Here is a 27248-nt window from a genome sequence, read left to right as displayed (position 1 = left end):
TATATCAAAACTTGTGGACGTCATATTTGAATCGCTCTAAAGGCTAGACGGAATTATTCTACACAATAAAAGAACACCGAACACGTTTTAAATATTATATTTTACTTAATCTAGTTCAAGCGTAATATTACAACACTGGTCAAATGGATCGATTCGATATATTTTGTCTGATTTCATTATATGAATGTTGGCAAGTCATTTGAGTCGAGATAGTGATCCCGAACGAGTCAATCGTATTTTTTGTAATATCTAACTATCCTAAGAGAGTTAAATTAAAGTTATCGTCACGTGTCGTCTACCTGTCCACAGGTTCCACGTGCACACTAGTGATAAAGTAGCAATCTACTTCGTACGAAACGCCGCTTCGCAGGGAATTATTAGTCGTCAGTGAGCTTTCCTCTGATCCTGTTGCAAGCGTTTACTGTACCCTCGGATGTTAGCTAAAACGATAAGAGAATGACAACATAAGCATAGATAGAAAATTGTATTGAAGTAGAAAAGCAAGTCAGTTATTTGCATGGAATGCTATTAATGCGTTAAGGAAATTGTGGAAGCAGCTAACACTACAATATCGTTTCATAAGCAGTGCACATAGTGGCACAGGAATTAGCAAGCAACATAACACTAATGATTCAAAACATCTCATTTACATTGTATTCTGTTTTTTGTTCGAACCTGGCAACTTCTTCTTTCCTTTTTTGCCCTCCACCTGAACAGGAGCAGCTGTCGTCGTCGTTGTTGTTGATACTTCAGTCGTTACTTCCTCAGCTTTTTCCGTCACTTCGATGGCTTTCGCTACATCCTCTGTCGTCTTAGTGGCTGTACTACTACTGACACTCGAATCTTCAACTTTGTTTTCTGTTGCTTCTGTTGCTTTAGTTGAACTCCCTTCTTTCTTGACAGATTCAATAGCTTTGACTTCGGTTTCTTTGGTGGGCTCTGCCGTAGTTTGCACGGCTGGTTCCGATTCCTTCAGGTCAACAGCTTTAATTGCTTCAACAACCAAGACATTGGGTTCCTCTAATTTTTCAGATTTTGCTTCTACAGATTCGGCAGGAGAAGATGCTACGGTTACCGGATCAGCTACAGTCTGAATAGTATCAACGGTCTTCACAATAGGAGCATCTTCCTTTTGAACTTCACCAGCTGTGGTCGATTCAACTTCAGCCTGGACTGTGGGCTTCTCTACATCAGCATTAGCTGTTGTTGCTTCTGTTGGTTTTACAGCTGGAATCTCTTCTTTATTTTGCTCCGCAACTTCAACAGTTTCAACTGTCTTCACAGCAACTTTTTTGATCTCCTCTTTTATAGGTTCATCATGGACAACTGCAACTGGAATAGTTTTGTATACCGGCTCTGCCTCAACACTTTGTTTCTCCTTAGGTAAATCTTCAACGATTGGAACTACCATCTCATTCGATATGCTTTTAGCTTCTGGCTTTGGTTTGACTGCCGTAACTTCTTTGTCTACTTTCGTGATTTCGTCGGCTTGTACTTCTGGCATCACAGTCATTGCTTGCTCTTTGGTAGATTCCATAGTTGTTTCCTTAACAGCTTCATCAAAGGTTATAACCGGCGATGCTCTGACTGGTTCCCCCTTTAACTTGATCACCATGTCATTTGAAGGTTTTTCTTCGCTTGAGTTATCCTCATCCGAATCATCAACAGCTTGTGGTACAATGATTTTGGCTACTGCGGCTTCTACCTGAACTGGTTTTGCTGCCTCTGCTTTAGCTTCAACGTTTTCGGGCTCTGGTTTAACAGATTTTTCCATTGGGGCCTCTACTATCGCTGGCTTGGGCTCTGATGTAGCTTCAACTAGTTGATCATTTTTTCCTGGCACTGACTCAATCACGGGTTTTACTTCTTCAGCTTTTACTTGTGCTTTTTCTATGATTTCAACTTTTTTGACATCTGCTGCCTTTGTTGTACTGTAATCTACCTTAGTTGCTTCTTTAACAGCTTCAGCTTCTTTAGTATCCACAGATGGCTTCATAGATTCCACCGGTTTGGCGACCTCTACGGATTTTACAACTTCCGAAGATTCCATAGACTCCAATGATTTGACATCAGCAGATTTCACAACTTCAGGGACCTTTTCTGAAACAACGGCTTTCACCGCTTCGGTGGATTTTTCTATGTGTTCCTTGACTTCCGTAACTGTGACCAATGCAGGTATCATCATGTCTACAGGAACGGCCTTAACTTCGACGTGGATTTCAATCTTCTGAACCATTGGAACATGTTCATTTTGTTCCTTCGTTTCTGAGACCGGTTTCACTTCCTGGGGTGTTGGGAATGCCACGGTGGCAACGACCACAGTCACTACCAGAACAAACTGGAAGATTTTCATTGCTGGGGAGAGAAGAAAAAGTTGATTTAAGTTAAAATCATGCTGACTCATGAAATACAGTGAGATCTCGATTTTGCAAGGGCATCTACAAATAAAAAACCCTTATAAACCGACTTAATGTTTCTTATTTGTATAATCACTTGATAAACCCTGTGAAAAACAAAAAAAAAGGAAAAACTACCTTCTGCTAAAATCGAAATCTAATTGTATTCAAGATGAAAACTAACAATTATCAAACATACATAAACACTCTCAATACAATCAAAATTCGTTATGCATTTTGAACCATTCTCTTCAGTATAAGACGCCCGGACCAGATTTATCAATCAAGTTATGAATTATTGCAAACATAATTTAAAAGCTCTCATTTTGTATATCATTTCAGACCAATGAACGACACGAAGATTGCATTCATGGAGAGAGTGGTAAAATTGCGTGAATGACACAGCAAGAAATTAATTTTGGTATCACATCAAAGTGGATGCACTTCAATCGTGTCGAAAATATGGTGTAATGACTTGCTAAAAAGGGCAAAGTTATAATTAATACAGTTCATGAACTGATTTATTTTATAATTGTGTATGAATATATGTAGTGCACTGCCCATAAAAACATAACAATCCCATATGGATTTTTATCAGAAATGAGTTATCCATTAGGAATCGATTGTACACTACCTGTGTTTTAAACTGTTCACTAAAAGTCACATAGTTTGTTCAGAAAATATGGTGAAAAATATCAAAACATGGTTTCCCATCGAAAAGAGTCTACGGATACATAAATCTTCAACCGCGTTTTTCTCAGCGTGCTGTTTTGCCAGATGGGACTGATATGGTTTTATGGGCCGTGCAGCTGGCCTTATATTACAGTACTTTCCAGTAACCAGTTCCAGTTATCACAATCGACTTTATTGAAGTTTTGGTAAAGTCGATTGTAATGTGTATTTATGAAACGATTCTGCGAATATTATGGCATGACGCATACAGACCGATTTTGAGCAGATCCAGCCGAAATAACGAAAAAATAGTAAAATTTAGAGGTTTACCTCTCACAATTCCATAAAAATTCGCACAATTGTTCTCGCGGGGCAAAAAACCACATTGAAAATAAAATTTCGTTTATGCAACGAAATCGCTCGTTTGTTCTACGAATTTATTCGTTGTTTTCTGCAACGAGATTCATTTCTACATTGTATGAAGCTACTTTCGTTAGAACTGTCACACTCGCTATCGCTACACCCAACCAGCGAGCCACAAGTGGTGGTTGTGGATACCGAAAAATGTGGAGTGTGTTAGTGAGGATGGATTGATGGATGGATTCATCATTGGAAGGAATAAACATGACAAAAAATTTAAATATAAGCGTCACACCGAACTCGAACCATGAACCGTCCAATAGTTAGATCTGTGCTTTATCTATCGCGCTATCTGTGCTACGAGAAATGGTAAGGCTAATGGCAAATAAGAAGCACTCATGGAACGGTAATTCGATTTCGATTGCTTTTTCTGCTGCTTGCATGTATCTCTTTTCTCTGACATAAAACCACCACGACCAGTAATTTGGTTTATTGTGGTAGCTTGCATGTACTGGTCAAACCGACAATATTTCAAGAAAAAAAGTATCCCATCTCCAACACACAATCAGCACTTTAGGATCCAAGAAGCGCAGTTGTTGGTTTGATTGTACGAAGTTGAATTGGTATATTATACGAATATAGCGTAATATAAGCATTGCGCCAGATGACAGGAAAAACGAATGTTTCGTACCATTTTTGAAAGATGTTTTTTTTTTTCCTTTGGTTTGTTTTTTCCGTCGATCTTGTTTTCCGTACTGAGCACCAATGCTACCGACGTGCCAGGAAGGCAGCTCCCACACATGGACCCTACCTAATCCCATCAACTCATGAACCGGGGACCAACGGCTTTACTTCCCATCCGAAGGAAGGCGTGATCAGAGATGTTATGCCTCAGAACATCCCGGTGGCGCTGACTGGGATTGAACCCAGGCCTGTTGGGGTGAAAGGTAATCACGCTTACCACTACACCACCGGCGCCGTTGTTTTTGAAAGATGTGTTTTATGTACGATATCCATTTTTACGAAACGGTTCTCATAGAAATAACGAAAATACATTTTCAGTGCAAGTTTATTCTGGAATTCCCATTTTAACTCACCTCAAATATCTCATTAAAGTCATCTATGAGAGACTTTTGATACTTAATAAGCTTGGTTTGTAGCAAAAACATTGTCTGTATCTCTTTTTATAAGGCAGTTGTATCTATTTGTATGTAATAAAATTAACAAAGTCACATTAATTTTATAGAATAAAAAAAAACATAGGTGAAATGGATGTAATGTCGGCCTAAATGCCCCCGGCGTTCATCTAGATAAAATTGATAAATAGCAGATTTTTTGCGATGGGCCCAATCTTAGATCCATAGGCCAACATTAGAGCCATTTCCCCTATCTCTAATTGTTTGATATTATGTAGACTAACATTCGCCCTATCAAAGGACATCAACAGATATTTTTTTATGTTTGCCTCAAACAGAGATATTAATATTTGATAAGGGCGTATTTTTATAAGAAAAACGTCAATAACTCTTGATCGGCAATGCATATCGACAAGTTCTGCAAGGAAAAATTGTGTTCTCCAAAGTTTTAAAAGTCATCTGAAGACAACTTTGCTGAAAAATTTGAAATTTAAAAAATGGAGCAAAAGAACTGGTTTTTTTTAGAGACACTTTAAGTCATTTGAGGAAAATTGCTCTAAATCGGTCAACTCAAAAAATACTTAAAAGTGTTGTTCACATAACTGCTTTAAACTAGCTTAGCTTTGCCGAAAAATTTATACATTTATTTCTGCAAATAAAAGAGTTACGTTTTTATGTCAATGGTAATAAGAACCACCCTAGTGTCCCTAGTATTAATTGAAACCAAAATGTGGACTTTACTGTAAGAAATAACTTTGTAGAAGGTTCTAAATGCATCTTCCTGCTAAATTCCCTTCCTGAACCACTGTGGATTGTAGACGTGAATATCGTCGCATTAATGGCCCTTCGCTCAATTTCAACTTCTATTCACTTTCCACACTGCCGTACTCTAGCGGAACAAACAACCTATCCTCTTAAGAACTTTCTCTAGTTAATAAATTACCACACTAAAGCTTCATGTTGATATTAGTATAGCACTCTACAAATTCAGGATCTTGTATTTGTGTTACCCATCTATTAGGGTCGGTCATCTATCGGGCTATCAGCATTGCGTTTGGATTAGTATATGAATCATGCAACTAATCATGAAAAAGTATAGTGCAGAAAGTGCGTAACAACTTTGCCAAAGAATGTACGGTGCTACAATGTCCCTAAAAAAGTTATAGCGATCGATGTTTCGAAATAAATGCCAAAAATAACTTTTCAATTTTCATCACGTCTGACTTTCTTGATATTTGAATACAGTACAATACAATAGTCAAGAACTTAATGATGAAAATAACATATCGGTTTTCATAAAACTCAACGTCGACTATCTGCGTGTACCCTCGACTACAGCACTGAATTATTTATCTATTAGTATTCTTTAACCGAAAAATGTCTCAATTAATGGGTTTTCAGATAAAAAAAAATTCAGATTAGGATCAGAAGTTCAGTGTACTAAACAATTATCGATTACCGAATTAAAAGTATAAGCGCACTCAAATTTAGCAAAGCTTAATGATACGCTATTAGTTTAAAATTTAAGCTGCATCGCTAATCCACTACCTTAAATTTAGCTCGTATGTACGAATTCGAAAAAATATCCCCCTCTGATAGAAAACAACATATTCATATCAAACAAAACCTTCCAAAGCCTGCAGAAACGCCCAACGTGATAAACAAAGACTGCGTCAATCAGCTAAAAGTTTTGGTCATCGCTTTCGATGCCACCAGCCAGTAGTGCCGTCCCTGAAGGTCGTTTGAAGCATCGGCATTTTTTCTTGCCACTCAACCGTAAAGCTATGTGAATCTGATTAACGCTTAATCTGTAAATGGGTCTCACCAGATCATGGGGAAACATAAAGAACAACAAAGGATCCCACCGAAGATAGGAACTATAAAAAGGTAGGGGGTCTGTTCAGTACCCTAAAGACTTTGAACTTTAACAGACCTCATAGCAAAAGACATGCCTCTCGGACTTTGCTATGCGCGTTTATTTGATCTACTGATTAAGTTTAATGGTTCCGCCTGAGGGCATTCTGCGTCTGTTTAGGGTAGGAAAATTTTCAGCCAAGAGTAGTAATATTAGCCTATACGACCGGGAAGATGAATGACATCCGGGTAGTGAGAATGGTTATTTTCTGCTCTGTGATCACACTCTGAAGCGAAGATATTTGTTCAGTTTCAAAATATGAGCTGTGTTTTTTGCCATCTTAAGAGCATGCCGCTGTTTGTTCATAGCAAGGAATGTGGACCAACTTTAAACAGATATTTGATATCTATATTATTCCATAGAATGCTATCGGGCTTCTGCGTCCAAAAATGTGACTAGTGTGCTTAAGACTCAGAACACAAACCGGTTCAAATCTTCATCATGTCATCGGCAATAGTGTACGCATACCCAACCGGCAAATGTAATTTTTTTTACAGATTTACATGAAAAGTATGCAGAATTTTCAATGTTTCGCGGCATGAATAGATTCTGTAATGTGATCACAAGAAAGTATTTAAAATAGTTTTGTAATTTTTATGATAGCTTATTTATCGGACAAAGTTTGTGCATTGCGTCTAGAAAATCATCTCGTGAAGGTTTTATACAAAAATATACATTTAAAAATTGCTTTTACGCTGCAGTCAATTGCAAGAACTGCAATAACATTTGTTGTATGAAACATATGCAGAGGATGTAATAAATCCAATCCTCTGGATGTAAGAGAAATTTGTTTTGCATGCAGAAACGTGAATTAAAAAAAAAAACTTCACTGAAGGGTTCAAAATAAAGCTAATATTTTTGTTTAACCAGGTGCCTTTTTTTTACGAGTAAGGTGTCATATTGACCCAGATTGAAAACTGTATTGGTATAAGATTTTTGTAATCAAATCTACATAGGGGAAATGGATGTAATTTCGGCCTAAATGTCCCTAATTTCAGCCCATACATAAATTCAGCAATCGACTAAATTTTCAATAGTGACCAAAAATATTCATTATTACCGTCCCAATGACTCTTTCATCTAGATAAAATTGATAAATAGCAGATTTTTAGCGATGGGCCCAATCTTAGATCCATAGGCCAACATTAGAGCCATGTCCCCAATATGTTTATTTAGCCTAAAAGTTTGTTAATCTCTGAAATTTCGGTAGATAGAACTGATTTTGGCACCATTGGCCATAAGGAATCGATGTCGGATGAAGTAAAGTTTGGCCACAGTGCCAGTATGTTGCTCATTTAAATATTGTAATTTAATTAAGAAATAGAATCTACATGCATCAAAATAGTCAAATCGATACCTACCTGGAGATAATTGATAGTTTCATGCATTAAGTAACTTATCTCGGATGAACCAGACACCGATTCCCCCCCCCCTCCCCCTTCTCTAAAATTGATCATGCGACACACGATAAAAACTAGATCAATTGAAGTGATTCTCCAAATATTTTGTCAATTTTATGGTTAGTCGTGGTCATTGGCCCAATGCGAACATTTTGTATATTGGTTCCGGAGGCCACATAATTTTCTCATTAAAATTATCATGTGACACATCAAAACACATAAAATTGAAGCATACACACTTAGAAATAACTAACATGTGTAAATGACGTAATTCATATTTGATGTAAATCATGGAACGTAAATAAACATTTTATGAAAAATAACATGTTCCTACACCGAAACGTACGTGACTCGACGAAAAGTGCGTTTGATATCATTGATTTTCTTGTCTCTTTCAACTGATTTTTATGTCATTAGGGCCGCTTGCATGTGTCGGTCTCAGGGCACTTAAATTTACATGACCTTTGTTGTAGCGTGTATAAACCCATTTTAGGAATACTTTGTAACTTTTCTATTAACTAGTTACCTTACAAAGGCTATCTTGGGCACCCTTATACTATGTTCAGACTATTGCTGGTATTACGTAATATAGCCTGTCATGCTGTGAGCACTCATCTGACAAATTTGCATTGGAAATCATATGTATTGCATTTGATATCAAGATAGCCGTACGTACCAGGAATATTCTAAACGTAGTATTGCGTCAAATATTTACTGTAAATAATATGTACACACTTAGAAAATCGGAACTGTTCAGTAAAAGTTTAAAAATCTGTGAAAATTCAAAAACCAGGTCATTGATTCATAACTTGTGCAGGCTTTGTTCTGTAAACTTCATTAAACGTCAAAAAATAAAATTTGCGTCTTTCATTGATTCGTTATGAGTAACGGTCATTTGAAATTTGTACTGATTTTTTCAGTAGTTCAAAAACCCAGTGTAAATTTACCGACTCCTGTCAATAATCTTAGATAGATATTATATGACATGTATCAGTATTAAGTAAATATGTGTCAAGTTGTGTGTCACCTGAGTAAAAACGAAATTTGTTTTACGTGTTACGTGTTACAAAGCCTTTCCTTTTCCTTTCCTTTTCCTTTCCTTTTCCTTTCCTTTTTTCCTTTCCTTTTCCTTTCCCTTTCCTTTCCTTTTCCTTTCCTTTTCCTTTCCTTTTCCTTTCCTTTTCCTTTCCTTTTCCTTTCCTTTTCCTTTCCTTTTCCTTTCCTTTTCCTTTCCTTTTCCTTTCCTTTTCCTTTCCTTTTCCTTTCCTGTTCCTTTCCTTTTCCTTTCCTTTTCCTTTCCTTTTCTTCCTTTCCTTTCCTTTTCCTTTCCTTTTCCTTTCCTTTTCCTTTCCTTTTCCTTTCCTTTTCCTTTCCTTTTCCTTTCCTTTTCCTTTTCCTTTCCTTTCCTTTTTCCTTTCCTTTTCCTTTCCTTTTCCTTTCCTTTTCCTTTCCTTTTCCTTTCCTTTTCCTTTCCTTTTCCTTTCCTTTTCCTTTCCTTTTCCTTTCCTTTTCCTTTCCTTTTCCTTTCCTTTTCCTTTCCTTTTCCTTTCCTTTTCCTTTCCTTTTTCCTTTCCTTTTCCTTTCCTTTTCCTTTCCTTTTCCTTTCCTTTTCCTTTCCTTTTCCTTTCCTTTTCCTTTCCTTTTCCTTTCCTTTTCCTTTCCTTTTCCTTTCCTTTTCCTTTCCTTTTCCTTTCCTTTTCCTTTCCTTTTCCTTTCCTTTTCCTTTCCTTTTCCTTTCCTTTTCCTTTCCTTTTCCTTTCCTTTTCCTTTCCTTTTCCTTTCCTTTTCCTTTCCTTTTCCTTTCCTTTTCCTTTCCTTTTCCTTTCCTTTTCCTTTCCTTTTCCTTTCCTTTTCCTTTCCTTTTCCTTTCCTTTTCCTTTCCTTTTCCTTTCCTTTTCCTTTCCTTTTCCTTTCCTTTTCCTTTCCTTTTCCTTTACTTTTCCTTTCCTTTTCCTTTCCTTTTCCTTTTCCTTTCCTTTTCCTTTCCTTTGCCTTTCCTTCTTATCCAGTGTACGGAAAATCATTCTCAAAACTCATTCATTGAGCCTTCCTGAAAGAAAAAAAAACTCATAAAAACCGTTCAAACGTTAATTGATAGCATACTCAAGCATGCTGTGTTAATTATCCATCCACTGTTGCAAAAACAACAGTAATAACAATGCATAACGCTAAAATATACAGAAATTTGTTTTCGAACCTGAAAACTCATAGATGATTAAACTCACGCATGAGATTTGAGTTTTTGAGTTTTTCCGAACACTGCTCTTATCTTTTCAGAAATCAAGTAATGGCGCTATAGCCATAAACCATAAAATGCTAGGATAAGAGTTAATGCTCATGTTCCAACCGTCTGGGAAAATTGAGCATCACTAAATCTTTCTAGCTTAGATGCTTCCAACGATGAACCAATCATATAATTAGCAAAAAAAAAGGAATGTACGGTACGAGATTTCCACGATTCAACCATTTATTGGATTCTGAAGCATCGTGTTTAAATCTTAGATTTAAACAGGCCCGATGTTTTCTGAATCATCTTGCCCCTTAAATGCTGCACAGTAGGCCTGGCGGTTTTGATATGTGTGACGCATCTTCGATGTGAAACAAATATGAAATAGACAAGAAAACTGATAGAGTATATCAATCATTTGCAAGGATGCTTTCAAGAACTGGCTGTGTTTGTGTTAGATTAGATTAGACTAGATTATATTAGATTAGATTAGAAGTTGTGAATGTGGGTCGACAATTAACACCGAAATTTGTCAAAATCCTATATACACATAGATATACGAAATTAATATGTTTTATAGCTGGTGTATAACATCATTTAGCTAAAATATTCGGCTTGACACAATTTCAACATTGATCCAGATGTTCTAGCTATAAAAGGTTTAACGATTCAAAAACTAGTCAATCATGATTAAGTGCACACTGATTATGTTATTGTATAAATGATCAAACTTCAATTCTTTTTGAAGTTCAATTACTATGAAATACAGGAAAATTATATGATCAGGCTCTCAATTTTCCAAATGCGAACTGTCGGGCTTAACGTTTCACACCGTCTATCACATTTTGTACCGCTGTTGTATCAACCTTATTTGATGCTGGACGTCAATTTGCTTTGAACTGTTTCTCATTTCCATCTGTTTTCTGAGTTTTTTTTTTCGTTCCGCTTAACGAGTTTGGAGGGTTTTTGACATTGGGAACGACTTGCACGTTGTAGGCTGTATATCGTTTGTGAACCATTTTGCCGTAGTGAGAGGAAGCGAGGTCGGGCCAAAACAGCACGGAACAACTGTATTTCTTCAAAAAAAAGGCAACAATCGTTTTTGTAAATATTTCTTTTCATAAATATCTTGGTTGACAATGCCAGCTGTCATGAAAATTTCGCACCTTGACGTATATTCCATCGATCATTATATATAACTCAATCAAATTTCTGATGCAATCAATCTGCGTGGGAATAATTTGGATTTCGCTTATGCGCGAGCAAAATTTTGATACGCTGTTCCTCTTGCTTCGACACCATTTTGACAACTGAATGGAAAATGGCAAAAACAATATAGAGGCATCATTTCGTACGCACAGACCTACAAAATGAGGGGTGTTCAAGTTTTTTAAATGCACGATTAAAAAAAATCGTTAAATTTGAATCGAACAATTTTTGACCGTTCCACCCTTTTTAGATATGAGTATGTATAAAATTTGATTTTAGAGCATATGTGATTTAAAGTTTAGTATAGTAGTCCAATATATTGTTTGTTATTTTTTCTATGTTGCCTTGCCGAAGAAAGCGTCAGTAGACAATCAAAAAGTTGTGTCTGAAAGTGTGTGTCCGTTTTATAAGCTGAACAGTTCTTAGACTAAGCAATAGCGATAAAAATTATTGACAAGTGACTCCCGAATTATACTGTAAAAAAAATCCCATCTGTCCAATTTGCTATGGGGTGCATGCTCATAAAACAGTTCCACGTTATTCATCAGTTCATACATTCTCAAGATAATCACCACCGAATCAATCAGCCACATCGTCTCGCAACCGAGTTCACGTTATGTTCTGATCGTATGTAAAACATTCTCCGCATTTTTGCACCTCGAATCAATGGCATCCAATTTAAGCTGCACTGATTAGCATACCACCAGCGGTTAAACTGGTTTGACTTAGAACAACATGATCTACACTACCGTGTATGGTCAATTCAGAATAGAATTAGAAGAAAACTCACCCGTCTAGTTACTGAAACTCATACTGTTGTAAACTATTTTTTTGCATCTGTGTGAACGATCAACACAAGTTGTATGAAATCTTGTGAATGGAAACCAAATCAACAGTTCTATCTTTAACTAAGTTACGATTCAATTTTATATTTTCCACCTATGGCTCGCTAACTGCAACTCTAAGGCAATGTTTACTCTCAATCGAAAAAATAATAATGGCTAAGCGATTGATTGCATTAAAAGTCTGTTATATTTTTCTGTTTGCTTACACCAAAATTGCATATTGAGTGGCTCGTAACTGACGGTTTGGCTTGACTGCATCGCACCCAAATTTGACCACATCTGTGGATGAGTGAATTATTGTAAGCGAATAATTATTAAAGCATAAGAAGAAAACCAGTGTTACGAACCGTCTGAAGTGGAAGAGCTTGATTCATTGGTTGTTTGGTGCACTGATTGGCCGTAGCCACTGGGTGCTGTTTCAAGTGGGGTGGTTACATGGAAAAAGACTTCGACGACCGACAGCTAAGAACCGCGGCGAGCTGATCAGATTGTGATGATACATTGTGAAACCTATCTACCAGGCAAACATTTACCTGTGTGAATTGACATATGAGCTCTTCTTTGTGTCCATTTTTGGAACCGAAAATTCGTTTTTACTGGGAGACGGTATGGCACGAGCTAATCGAACGGATGAACCATAGCGGTCAAGGCTAGAGCCGGTTTTCAGTGACGAAGATGCAACGCTGAATGGATGGATAACAACAGCGTGTGCCCCTGTAGCGATAATAAATTTGTGGTGAATGCAGCTTATTAAAAAGTCATCCTCTACATGACTTCAATGTCCAATTAAAATATCACCTAACAAAGAATGAGTGTTGTGTACTATTTCAACATTTTGATAAATATATTGGTGATTGATTAGTAAATTACTTTTATGCTGTATAGCTGTAGGCTACACAGAACTACAGAATCTATTCACAGCCTATCACGTTTTGAGCCAAACAATCAGTTGAATAAGATCTTTGCGGCGGCGAGTTAAGTTGAAAATGATTAACTAGGTGGCGCTAGTGATAAAAGTGCACGTACTTATGAGGTGGCCCCAGTGTTTTATATGATACCTTAAGATATCAGAATTCATGTTTTTGACAAAGTTTGAGTAAGCCTTTTCTGGTGATGGTAGTAGTTTAAATTTGGTCCTAAATGTGACTCTAACAGACAAACAAAAATTATTTCTATCATGTCCGATGTTCAATTAAGGTCTTCAGTCGAGTGAGGTCTTTCAGATAGTAGATAGGTGATCCAATAGTGGAGGAAATAGCTTGTTTAATTTATATCAAATTTAATAAACATTCCTCGTAGCAAATCAGTAATTCAACTTTTTGCTTTTCATCTATATTTTGCGGGAGAAATGTTCATTTAACAGTGGGTACATAGTAAAAAATAAATTTTAATATTACATCCCAGAGGATGCACTTCAATCATGTCGAAAATTTCATGTAATTTTTATGGCCACAAAAATAAACAAATGTAATAAAAGCACGAGCTATACGACAACGTAACTTTTTGTATCTTGATTCTCGCAGTACGGATCCTTTGAACCAATTCGTGCAATGGCGTTGTATTTCAACGTTGAACAGCAACCTTATTTGACTTTCACGAATCAATAGCTACAGTCGCTACCGGGGGACTCGGAACAGTTTAGTAGGGTACCCCTATACCAAATTTGAACTAATTTGGTTACAATTTGAATTTGCGGGAGACCTTTATAATTTGTATGGGAAACGGTCCGAATTCAAAAACCGCTCAATTTTTACCAAACCTCTGACCTACTGGACCATATAAGCAGAGCACCAGGGTGACAGTAAAAAATTATAGCTTTATGCACAGAAGTCTAATCGGTTTTGGTCTTCGACGCAGTTATTCTGCATAGTTTTATCAATTCAAATCCTAGGTTTGGTAAAAATTTAGCAATTTTTTAAAATTTGTCAAGCAAATGAATAGTTTTATTCCATATCCCATACATTTTTCCATAAAAATTTTAAAGCTCTCCCGTAAATCCAGATCGTAACCCAATTCATTCACATGGCACAATTGCTGGGGAAACCAATACGAATCGAAAGAGCTGTGGGGAGCTAGGGGTTGTGATCCGCCATATGAAGCTGACGCACCCTAATGTACAGGTGTGGTCCTAGACACTCAATATGGCTACCAATAATCTTATTTTGTGGTTTGAGGTGTCATATGATGGGTTTTAGTTCGAGTCAGGTTCTGGTCTCTTCGCCTGGGGAACTCGAAACATGTCCGGGTGTGACTAATGTGGTTCTGCACACTAAATGTGGCGTCCAATGATCTTATTTTTGAATTCTTATGTGATTTGAGGAGTGGTACGATGAGTTTTAGTTCAAGCCAAATTCTGACCATTTCGCCAGGGGATCTCGGAACATGTTCGGGTGTGACCAATGTGGTTCTGGAAACTGAATATGGCTACTAATAATCTTATTTTTGAATTCTCATGAGATTTGAGGTGTCGTATGATGGTTTTAGTTCAAGTCAGATTTTGGGCACTTCTCGAGCGAACCCGGAACATGTGCAGAAAAACATGAAAATCCAAAGACAAACATACACACTACTAAAAAGTCATGCAAATTTCGGTTCCCTGAGACCGACACATGTAAGCGGGCTGATTCTTATGTCAAAAAAAACGTGAAAATCAATTCAATCAAACGTTCTCTTCGTCGAGTTGCTGATGTTTCGGTTTGAGAACACTTAATTTTACATGAAATGTTTGTTTACGTTCTATGATTTACGTCCAATATGGATTACGTCTCGTGTAAAATTAGTTATTTATAAGTGTGTAATCACTTTGTTTGAAGCCGATAAATCCTTTGCACTTCCACGAGAAATCACTGGGATGTTGGATAAAAGGGTTGGGTATGCAGCAAGGCTCGTTTTGGCAAACGGTACGCTGCATTAAAATGATTAGTTCGAGTTATTTTTACCATTCAAAACCGGAACCGACATGTTGAGCAAGCATTGTAACTTTGGAACATTCTCAGTTCGCTTGGGCTTTTACGTAAGATGGGAAAAAATATATAAAGTCTTCATATTTTTTGTTCGTTTTTGATAATTAATTTGAATATTTTTCAATTACGTCTTATAAGTCCAATAGTGCGGACTCAAACACAACGAATCAACATGGAACCACACAGTTCGAAAAAGTAGTTTAAATTTCTATTCAATATGATGCACATAAATGGAGTGTCACATATCATGAAAGCTTAGTCTATTTTGTGTACACACTTAGAAATTATTATTTTTACACGAGACGCTTTTTCAGCTTTGACGTAAATCATGAAACGTAAACAAACATAGCATGTAAAATTAAGTGTCCTGAAACTGAAACACATGAGACTCGACGAAAAGTGCGTTTGATTGAATTTATTTGCTCGTCCTCTTCAACTGATTATTATGTCAAAAGGGCCGCTCGCATGTGTCGGTCTCAGGGCACAGAAATTTACATGTCTTTTTCGTAGTGTGTATACACACTTAGAAATAACTACTTTTACACGAGACGTAATCCATATTGGACGTAAATCTGGGAACGTAAACAAACATTTCATGTAAAATTGAGTGTTCTCAAACCGAAACATAAGCAAGTCAACGAAGGGAACGGTTGATTGAATTGATTTTCTCGTTTCTTTCAACTGATTCTTATGTCAAAAGGGCCGCTTACATGTGTCGGTCTCAGGGCACCGAAATTTACATGCCTTTTTCGTAGTGTGTATCTAAACTATTTCTGATCAGAAGTTTTTCTCCTCGCTTATCGTTGCATTTAAGATTGATAATTGTCATAAGCACGGCAGGAGCAACTCTCATTATGAGAAAATAAAACAATCACGAAAGCATAAATTCTTCGGTGGCACGGTCGTATGAGGACCATGTCATATGACATTTTAGTTTTGTACTGTATTTTGATAGCTTGTGTTGCGAGAGTGAGAATTAAAGGCAACAGATTATCATAAAAAATATGTCGACAACTATGGCCACTTACACCACTGCTCACGTGCTACCGCAATAGATTTACCTCAACACAGAGAAAAAGGAAATAAAATAAAACCAGTCGCATTATAGGAAGAGGGGGGCGAACAAACACAAAAATTACAAACTGCAAACTTCAACTTATCTCGGCACACTAGCACACTAGTGTTGCGATGGTGACGATGCGAAGTGGCTGTGAATGACAGTTTTCCTTAAAGAGCGTTGCTGGCTGCATCAAGCACTAACACTTTGTCACTTTGGTGTTGAATTGAATTGACCACTCTATAAACGGATTTTTATACATAAAATCCAGAATAATTTGGGGGGCGAGACACTTTTGATCAAGTGTTATTGAATATTTTTTGGAATCGGTCTACTGGTTCTGGAGATGTGAATTTTACTGGTGACGTAAATATCCATGCATGCAACTGCATCCATTCTTATATGTAAACTTACTTTTCACGTAAAATAGCAACTTGCAAGTAACGTTACTTGCAAAAATGGACGGTTGCAAACAATTTATGGAATATTTCATGGCATGTCCCATAAATTTACACGACCTATAATGTAAACAAAGGGCCTGACGACATCTTATCCTTTTGACAGGCCTTCTGCTCGATTGGAATTACTTTTCCTAAGACTTTGAAAGATAATCGATTGTTCCAAGTCGTCTATTTATAAATTCAGACTCTTTAATATAAACTTGTATGACATATGACGCTCCATTTATGTTCATCATTGTAACAGAAATTTACGCTAATGTATCGAACTATGTGGGTTATGAGTCAAGATCTGACCTGAAACGTATCAAACACATCATGCGACACGAAAAATCACATGAGCATTCGAAAACAATTTCAATGGTAGTACATTGCGTAAACACAACACAAGAACACAATGGCTGCATCCGGACATGTTCCGGTGCTCTCGGGAAAGTGGACAGTTTCTGACATGGGTTAAAACCCATCATTCGATTTATGTATACCACATGAGGATTCTAAAACAAGTTACATGGTAGTCATATCGAGAGCCTAGGTCCACATTGGACACATCTGGACATGTTACGAGTTCCCTGGGATGTAACCAGTTTCTGACATGTAACCAAACCCATCGACACTTTCAATTACATGAGAATTAAATAATATGATAATTGGCGGCCATATTGGCACTTAACTACATATAGTTCATAAATACTCTTTTTTTTCATTTCCCTGAATGAGGTTTGATCAATTGAATCGGAATTTGAATAAGTAAGAAGGGTCAGATCGCAGTGCTCTCCTTGCTGTCGACACAGGCAGCTGTTTATTCGGTCCGGGTCACGCGATTAAGCCTGAACATACTCATAGCAGCTAAAATACTATACTTTTAGAAATTATGAAACTATGAGATATTATAATAATTATTTGTATATAGAATGTAAGTAGAAAATAATGGAAACAGTTCAGGTTTCATTTTCCTATTTCCCGAAATTTATGAAAAGAATTAAAATTACTTCTATTCAACGACAGGTAGACACTCAGGTAGATGCCATGGTCACTTACTACAGCTGAAATTAACTTAAACAATAGATGTTTGGCTCCGCAAAGTGTCACACACGACTGAGCCTAGTAAATAAACGAACTTGTTTAAAAAACAATGGATGTTCAATTGTGTACAAGCAAGATCATCATTTGCTTTTAAAACAAGTGCAAAACGATTGTAAAATTTATATTATTTCCGATTCCTCTCCTTTATGGGACCATCATAAATGACGTAGCATATTTTTGACCAATTTTACATGACCGGTAATAATTTTCTAAAACACTCCTCTCAAATGCTACGTCATTAATGGATGTTCCCTATCTGGTTTGATATGTTGCATATATCGCTTCTTTTTTGTTGTCCTATGTGCAGGCTTGTCTCTATAAATTCGTTGTCTTAAAAATGTGTCATCTGTTTCTCTAAACTTGCTCCTTTTAATTTATAAAACACGCTATATTAATGCCTCTAGCTAAATTTATATTCTCTATTAACAACCAAATGGGGTGATAAAATATAATCTTCATCAGATAGTCTGCCAATTTTTCAATGCGATACAATGTGGCCTTCACTGAAGATCGTTCATCAACCCGTGGCAATCTTAAATGAGATAAATGTCCCAAAAGGCTTTATTTATTGCAGACGGAAACCGATTCCATAACGACAAATTTCCGGTTTTTTTTTGTTTTTAAATTAGAAAAAACTGCACTACAACCGTCTCTTTTTGGAGACAGCAGTCTGACCTAATTAGATCGATCATTAGACAAAAGAGCGTGCCATTCCCTCGAGCGACCCATGCTGCGATATACTTCACAATTTGTATGCCGAAGCCAAATTGCAATGCAGGCACACACACACAGCACAGCAGTTGCGATCAAGTTCAAAATACTTGCTCGAGTTTTCTTTTGTTTTATTTTTGCAGCCCCGTTATCAAATCTTATGTAATCAGTTTGGAATCGAATTATGAAATCGATTAGACAGCAGTAAGCGAAAGCATCACATTTCTCTTTCACGCATTCCTGAACTCAGTGGCTCGCATTTCCAGGGCGCGGACCGGTTTCCCTGATCCTTCGAATAACCGTAGTCACTGTCGTGGGACCTGTCCGCGGCAAAAGGCATTGGCGTAGTTGAACCACTTTTCAAAATTTGACAATTGATTGGAGGTAGGCTAAGTACCTACTAAAAACGAACGGTTTACACTATGTCACGAGGCGTGGATCATGAAGCTGTGTGATCGGGGAAGTGTTAGTAGTAAAGGAGAGCACGTAGGTTGAGTAAGACAAAACGACACAGCAAAGCCGGCGTTAAAACTTGATTTCTGTGTTCCATGGCAATCCAGGCGGCATAGGCAAATTTCAGACCCTTGTGGTGTTCCTTTTCGGCGAAATGTTATGTTTTACAGTGGTCTACATTATTATGATCCAGTATTAGCATTAGATTATCAGTATTGGAGATTAACATGTGACCCAAACTGAAAATTGATGATTCTCAATTTGTCTAATTCAATGTTCAGACTAGGCAGTTGTAACGTGTTAAAATGGGTTTTCGTGCTACAACTCCCTAGTCTGAATAATGACATAAACTTATTTCCAATATAACGATGGGTTCGATTTTTCCCGATCGGTACACACCCGATGGATGACGTATCACTGAGAAGATGTTGTTCACCATGTCTCGTGCCGGAAAATTGACCCTGTTTGAAAAGTGAATCAACACGCGCTTGTTTGGGTACCACACCAGAAGAGGCACACTTTGCTTTTCAGATCCCTGTAAACTAATGTTCAGTTATGATATGAAATAGTAGATAACATATGTTCTCCGATGTAGCTGAACTCAAGCCACAAAAGAAAATCAATGCAATTTTGTAGTTTGGAGCAATTTGGGGGAAAATGTGCCTGTATAGTGGATATGCAATGCAAACACATCAAAACAACAGGTTAGCGCTCATCGATCAAGCGTGTTGTTAACATACAATTGATACGCATGCTAATGAAATTTTGCGAACAAGAAATGGCAAGACGTGGTAATGCACCATTTTTTTTACTACATTCGTGGGAATTGTCTCTGCCTGATAAATAATAAACGTTGATATATTTAAAATATATGCATATGTATTTGAGGCTTGTTCTAAAGATTGTCCAAGGAAAAACATGCGCACATAATCAGCTTTATCTTTTTAACCATGAAAACGAATAACTTGATATTTTCAGAGAAGATTCTTATGAAAGTGATGTTTCAGCCTCAATTTTGAGCATGAGCATTAGCATTATTGATCGCCCACAGTTGCTAATCTGTTATTGCCAGATCAGCTGTAATTACACAGAGAAGCAATAGACGATGCTTGGGACTAGAATTCATCCTCAATGTGAAAAAACTGGTGATCTAAAACTATGCAAAACCAGTGCCGGTCGTGCCGGAACGCAGGTCAAGAAAGGAATGGGTAGGAATATGTTGACGTGACACTCACTTTGATGGAAGCCGAGGAGTCCTCTGCACTTCCACGGGGAATCACTGGGATGTTGGGTAAGAGGGCTGGGTTTGCCGCAGTGTTCGTTTTGGTAAACGATATGCTGAATTGATGTCCTAATGATCGTATAACGCGAAGGAGCTTGGGATTGAACCCACGGTCTTCTGCTCAGTAAGCAAAAACGTTTGCCACTAGGCAAGCAAGCTCCTATTTAATCATCGAGTTGCTTTTATTACCATGTAGTCATATTAACAAATAAAACTATTGACGAATCTTGAATGTGGCTGGGCCTGACACATGATTTTCTGCGTAAACAAAAACGGTCGCTCTAAAGTGACCGAGCCCCTCATATCACATCATACCTAAAGTGACCGAGCCCCTCATATCACATCATACCGTTACTCGAGTTGTTGTAACCATTGAAACCCGGTACCGACGACGACCCCAGATAACCAGAAATCGTATAACAATGTACAGACAGTATCGTAAATTGCTACAGTTTAAGTCAAAATCGCATATTAGAATGGCATACCTCACATCATGTTTAAGTTAAATCGTATAGAATGCAAATTTCCGACTTAAATATATGCGATGACTCATTTTTCCGTCGTACTGTATCACAAATTTAATCGGATTACATCGTAAGACTTTTCAAAATGGATTTATTATTACAGATCAAATCGCATATGATGTTAAATCACCTCTTTTAAAATTAAACGAAAATATGCACGTATATGGCCTCCACTTTTGTACTTATAAGCCATTTCTTTGCATTCTATACGACTTATTTGTTTGTATATATGTTTGTATATCACGAAAACAACTTTGAATATACGGGCATTCTAGTTGTCTGGGACGTTTCAAAGTTTCGCAAAATACAAGATAGACAAGCAATTTGACCATAAATCTCTTTCATATAAAGGATTTGGGACCGTGTTTTTCTGCTCTGTAAGCAAGCGACTCCAACCGACGATCTTTCAAATCCGAAAACTAAAAGCTACGAAAAAAGTAATTAGGCCTTCATTAAGTTGCACTTTCATGCGACGTCCAGGCTATCATAACAAACTATGACTTACGTGACGATTGTTTAAGCCCTGGTTAAACAAGATATTCAAATGAAATTACGTTCTCGAAAGCAGTCGATAATGTATCCCAAACTGGATCAAGCGTGCGCCCTTTTTTTCTAAACATTCCGAAGCGTTCCACCTAAGATCTATCAGTTACGATTTTCTACAGTAGTAGCCTGGGATATATCGTAATGTATTATCCCCCACAATACTCAACGATGTTCTTGTAATTGGGTGCACACCTTACCGACAGAATAGCTTTTCTTATGTTCTAACTAAAACCGCAAAATAGATTACGCGCAATCAAGGTTATCCCGCCAGGAAAATGGATTGTTTTTAACTGGAACAAGCTCATTAAAATAAATCACCATGGCAGCACCAACACAACCATGAACAAATTTTGGAAAATTTGGAAAAGAAAGAAATATACACAACCACATAAAACACATAAACAGGGAACATGGCACTCTTCCTAATACAAAATCCACCACTATAAAACTAATTAAATCACAACACATGATAAACAGCGAAATTAATTTATGATAAAACTTTACTTTTTCTTCCCGGACTCGAGCATAGCATTTTTTAAATACAATTAGGAACATATTTTATAAGATATGATACGCAACTTGCCGCGGAGTTCAATAAGAAATATCAGAAACAACCACTTTTGCCTTGCACTATTCTGCCGCTATTCGCATAATAGTCCCATGTCCTGTGGATTTCCTATCAACGTGGGACTGTTTTGCAAATATCGGCAGTATAGTCAATAAGCGATGAGCAATTTTCCCGTAAAGCTTATCCAAAAGTATCGCTGCTTTCAAGAAATTTTAATTTTAGTTTTAAATAAATTCAATTTAAATTAACTTCACAATTCAACAGGCATTGTAAATACCACGAAACGATAATCTACCACTGTTACTGATTTGTGTTGTCAGCCTAAATTTTTAATTTAAGTTTGAAAAAAAAAATCTTGCATTTTTATCTGATTAAATTTCTGAGTTAAGAGCATTGAAAATGGAAGGAAAGAGATGTGCGCGGAGAAGCTTTTATTTCATATCTTTTTAAACTCTAAGTTCGCAGGAAGGGAACATGCATAAATGACATAACGTTTGAAGAATTTCAAAACTTCAGTCCGGCAATCTATTAGATATAGCTACGTTATTTATGCATGATCCCTAATGTTTTCCCACTGGCCATAATATGTAAATTGAACTCCTTAACGTCCTAGAATTCGAAATCATCAGTGTTTTCTTCTTCTTCGATTTATTTTCCGAAGGAAGGCGTAATCAGAGATATTATGCCTCAGGAAATCCCGACGGCGCCGACTGGGATTGAGCCTAGGTCCTTAGGAGTGAGAGGTAATCACGCAACCGCTACACCACTCGTGCCGCTGTTCATATTCCATTATATAAAACATGACAACGAGAATATCATATTGCATCATTATATGGTCTTGAATGTATATATCCAAGTGAAATACTATACTTTACTAATTTTGAAAAGATTTTCTCGAAATCAAGCCGTATACGAGAGTGTCTTGGGTAGTTCGAAATTTGGTAAATATAATGATCATTTTTTCGTCATTTATTATATTTTGACGATTTCGTACACATTTGTCTAAACAGAACTTATCTGAACGATTTATGTGAATTTAAGCGTTTATATTTAACTTTTGAACAGTGGAAGTCCAATCAAAATGCATTTCTTTAAATATTTCAAAAATGTATGCTGAAAGCTTCGACACACCCAAAGTTGAGTAACCGCCTCGATTCTAGTGTTTATATTTCCCGGGCGTTTATGACTACCCGGGAAATATTGATATCCAGTAACCAGATTATAATGTTGAACAGTTATTTATTAGAATTAGAACTGCTGCCAGTCGACTTATGAAGCATAAAACATATTTCACTAATTTTAATACACTAGGCTTCATGTGTCAAACCAGCTGTCAAATGCATTTAAAATGCATCAATGTTCAGCCTCGTGTACATGTGGTTCTACTTGATATTTTGAAATGCACAAATTTGATAGATAAGTGTCCAATAACTGAAGCTTCTTTTAGTTAACGGACTTTCAGTTAAAAGCGATCATGTACTGTATTTTGTTTTCATCCGGAAACATGAATTCCAGTCGGCGCCGGTGGTGTAGTGGTAAGCGTGACTACTTTATCATCCCAATGGGTCTGGGTTCAATCCCAGCCGAGGTCGGTGTGATTTTTCTGAGGCATACAAATCTCTGGTCACGTCTTTCTTCGGAAGGGAAGTAAAGCCGTTGGTCCCGGCTCATGTGTGTTTGAATGGGTGTGACATCCTACGCTGCCTTCCTGCATATTTTCGATTGCCATGGCAATCGATGTCAATCGGTGATTGGCACTAGATTGCGGAACAGAGATCGACTTTAAATAAAGGAAAGAAGAAAGGAAACATGAATTCCCTCCGGATATCATCTAGAAGTTTCTTCCAACTTTCCCTTGAATAGTATCCAGTATCTCAGTCCTACAGGCTTCCTCTGGAACCGGAAATAATTACAAACATCCCACGGAAGAATTTTCTGAATTCTTGTGATAGTTTCTTTCGGTTTCCCCAGAAGTCTATGTGACTGTCTTTGCTGTTTTCTGACTCCAAGAAATTCCTTTCAACTATTCCAGGAAGTCTCTTGCAATTTCCCTCGGAAATTTCTCTGACTTCGCTCTAAAGGCCGGCGCACAATAGATACGTTTTCAGGTTTTTTGACAGTTAGCCCATGCATTATCTGTCAAAAATCCCGAAAGCGTATGCATTGTGCGCCGGCCTTAATGATTGTAGCAACTGCTCTTGGAAGATTCTTCTAACTTTTCTAGGAAATTTAGGGAACGTTGACCCTATTTTTTTTCAGTTTCCCTGCCCGCTAGTGTATTTCAACTTCTCCGGATTTGATTTACTTATTTCCGGCTGAAATGAAGAAACTCCGAGTTCTCTCGGAAGACTCTTTCGACTTCACCTCGAAGTTTCTTCCAACTTCCCCAGGAAGTGTCTTCCAATTACCACTGGAGATTTTTGAAAGTTCCCCCGGAAATTGTTTTCGTTTTTTCACGGCAGTTTCCTAAAACGTCCCCCGGAGTTGTATACTAGCTACTTAGGTTCTTCCAGTTTCCCCAAGTATAGTAAATTTCATGGGTTGTGTGGTGAATTTTAGTAAAAAATTATATTTAACATGGTTTCTGTACAAAAGAGGTTATTCCCAGGAAGTCAAACTAGTTTCCCGGGAATCGTGAAATGTAAATTTTGGTGAATTTCTCGATTCCCGTTACCAAACCTAAAGCAAAATGTTTTCAAAAATACTCAATTTCATTTGAACTAGGTTCTAGATGAAAACAATTTCGAATTAGGTAATTTAGGATGCTTCTGTAAAAAGTTAGTTGTAGCGCAATCTGAACATAAAGTCCTTATCCATCTGAACAACTTTGCCGAAAACACCAATCCTCAGGGATGCAGGGGTTAATCGCAACTATTTTTGACCAACAAAAGAAGATTCTGCCCCAGTGTGGGACAATTCGACAGTGATTACTGACTTTTTCAAGGGCAATTAATTATTAATTGGTGTAATATTATTTAGTTTTGAATGAAATTATGATGAAATTATTTTGTGGTTCGATTTTCTGACCAATTCTTTTTTGTGCACATTTCAGAAATGAAACTGTTCGTTTAATTGCGGCGTACATGTATTTTCTTTCCAAAAATGTTTTTAAAAATACCACAACCTTCGAACATTTGTATTCACTTTAGCTGGATAGACCCATTTACAGTCAAAACATTTTTTTCCATTCATGGCGAAAAAGTTACAACAGTTTAAATGTTTCCACCATTCACCAGAATTTATAGTCTAGGAATAGCATAGATTTAGAATACAAGATATCGACTTTTGGTTTCCAAAATAGCTTTAAATACACTTTAATATGTGTATTTTTTTTTAACGTAGTTGACATATGACTGATGGTCGAAACACCAAAGTGGCTATATTGCAAAATTAGCCAACTATTTTAGAAGGTGAAAAGAAAACTGAACAACGTCTTGAACGGATTTCCGTAAATCGGGACAGATTAAAAGAACAATGTTTTTACAAGAACTTTAACTTGAAAAACAGCTAATTTAATTCAATGAGCTTCAAAAAATAATTAAAAAATATAATTAAATCAGTGCCAACATTTCAAAGGGGCGTAATTGGATTTAGCCGTCGATTTCTCACCTGCCTCCTCCCCGTGTACACCCCCCTCCCTTCATTCTTTAGCAAAAAGTCAAGAAATGAGATTGACCCTAGTCTGAACCACTTCAAACTAGGGAACAACGAATAGAAGATTAGGATACTCATAGATAATGACTACTTAATTTTTTTTTCTTGTTTCAAAATTATCCTCGGTGGAGCAACCCAAGTCTTGTAACTATTAACAAGACATAACAAGTAACAAGGTTTAAAGTGGTCAAGATTAGGGCTCTGTGATACATTTTATACCAGTAAAGGTGATCTACCAGCGTACAAGCATGATTTTCTAGATTGAATAAAACCTTCACGAGATGGTGTTCTAGCCACCATGCATTTGGGGAAACAAACTTTGTTCGAACATTTAGCTAACATTAAAAACACATAATTATACAGCCTGGTGACCATTATGGAAATATCAACATTACTTTCAACCAGCCTTCGAAAGTCTCCCAAATAAAAAACAAACAGTAACTTAAATATCAATTACTGGAAAGGCAAATTATGGCATCAGAAAGCGAGTAAGCTGTTTCATCTGCTTATTACCGCGATTGGAGCAGAATTTTTGCGCTATTAGTGTTGATATACTTAAATATTTACGAAAGCAGATATTTGGAACTGTGGAAGTTAATTTAATTTGCTATTTACAAATTATAAGTTAAACACTATTAGACTATTATCACAAATTACTTTTCAAAGCATCTTAAGCAAGCGTCCTTACCGGTGCTAAAAATCTCCACTTTAGGTAAAATCCACAACAGTACAAGGATACCAACTGGACCAGTTTTCCTTCGGCTTATTATTCTTCGTTCCACCCACACTGTTCACTATTATCCACCCCCACAAACAAGTCACAACACTTGCACGCTCAATCAGAACAATATGTAAACCCCACCACACTTCCGTCCAAATTCTTCCCAGAACACTGAGCAATAGGGCAAGGCTAGGGACAACGCGTGCCTTGAAATTTCTGCCTTCTTTTACTACCACGATCGAGCGAGACACACCTGTTCACAATGCAACGGCTTTCGATCGACTAAACATTGAAATCGTTTCGAGTTTACTTTTATATACACTCGCCTTGAGCACTGTGGAGCTGGGGATCTCGGGTCGTACGGTGGACCTGCTCGCTCTGTTGGCACTATCGATGCTGCAGATGCGACTGCACGGGACTTTTCCAGCGTTCGAGGTGATCACTGTTGACGGGCGGTGACATATGTTTGCATGATGAAGGCTCCGCCAAAAAAAAAACTATGCTCTTGAGCTGATGGTACCTGGCAGAAGAGTATCTAGCCATTAGATTAGTGTGCGCAGGTAAAAAAAGCAATCAAGAGAAAGATTATTCGGTCAGTAAATTAGATAGACGACAATTTTCAGTGGTGGGCAACTTACGGCCCTCGATGCAGTTTAATACGATACGTCAGCTATTTTTGGTTTATGGAAATAAGTCCTGATGTTTCCGGTAGTCGAGATTTTATTTTTCGAAACCCCACAAAAAAAAACAATATGCTTAAAACTAACATAATTGCCACAAAAAATATGCGTTTTGCAACTTCAAAGCTAGTCAAAGATTATCAAAACTAAAGAGTGGTGAACAGTAATTTTTTGCTAAAACAAGATTTTTGCACTAGAGCTGTACGATTCCCTTCGGGCTCGAGGTAGACAACCTAATGTTCCAGATCGGGATGTTTTGGCTGGACACGATCTGGAGTTTATGAAGCTCATATATGTTTTCTTGAAGAATCTTAACCTTAGATTGTAAGTTTGATCAACCTTGTGTTTAGTTTGTATTTTGGTTGCGTGTGTGTGTGTGTGTTTT

The 27248-nt window shown here is 37.2% G+C and overlaps 1 protein-coding gene across 2 annotated transcripts; it reads right to left on the bottom strand.

Moving 5' to 3' along the window:
• Nucleotides 1–84: 84 nt before the first annotated feature.
• On the bottom strand, nucleotides 85–26470 carry LOC135714219 (nucleolar and coiled-body phosphoprotein 1-like). Of its 2 annotated transcripts, none has more exons than XM_065237542.1 (3): nucleotides 26151–26470; nucleotides 651–2355; nucleotides 85–440 (listed from the first exon to the last, which is right to left on the bottom strand). In XM_065237542.1, the coding sequence occupies exons 2-3, from the start codon at nucleotides 2351–2353 to the stop codon at nucleotides 437–439; spliced, it is 1707 nt and encodes a 568-aa protein (XP_065093614.1). In that variant the 5' UTR covers nucleotides 2354–2355; nucleotides 26151–26470; the 3' UTR covers nucleotides 85–436. The 2 variants fall into 2 exon arrangements, with proteins under 2 accessions (XP_065093614.1, XP_065093604.1); XM_065237532.1 differs by having other exon boundaries at nucleotides 676–2355.
• Between the last annotated feature and the right edge of the window lie 778 nt (nucleotides 26471–27248).

Source organism: Ochlerotatus camptorhynchus, unplaced genomic scaffold, assembly GCF_037179485.1.
Source record: "Ochlerotatus camptorhynchus isolate MF236.1 unplaced genomic scaffold, CSIRO-AGI_Acam_v1.1 ptg000043l, whole genome shotgun sequence".
Taxonomy (NCBI): domain Eukaryota; kingdom Metazoa; phylum Arthropoda; class Insecta; order Diptera; family Culicidae; genus Ochlerotatus; species Ochlerotatus camptorhynchus.
Note: the sequence above shows the minus strand (reverse complement) of the source record. Positions and strands in the feature narration are given on the sequence as shown.

Excerpts from the sequence above, each read along its gene's own strand:
- LOC135714219 (XM_065237532.1), bottom strand. The coding sequence starts at position 2,353 with ATGAAAATCTTCCAGTTTGTTCTGGTAGTGACTGTGGTCGTTGCCACC. Across the intron at positions 441-675 it reads AGGAAAGAAGAAGTTGCCAG|CTAACATCCGAGGGTACAGT; the intron begins GTTCGAACAAAA and ends TTATCGTTTTAG.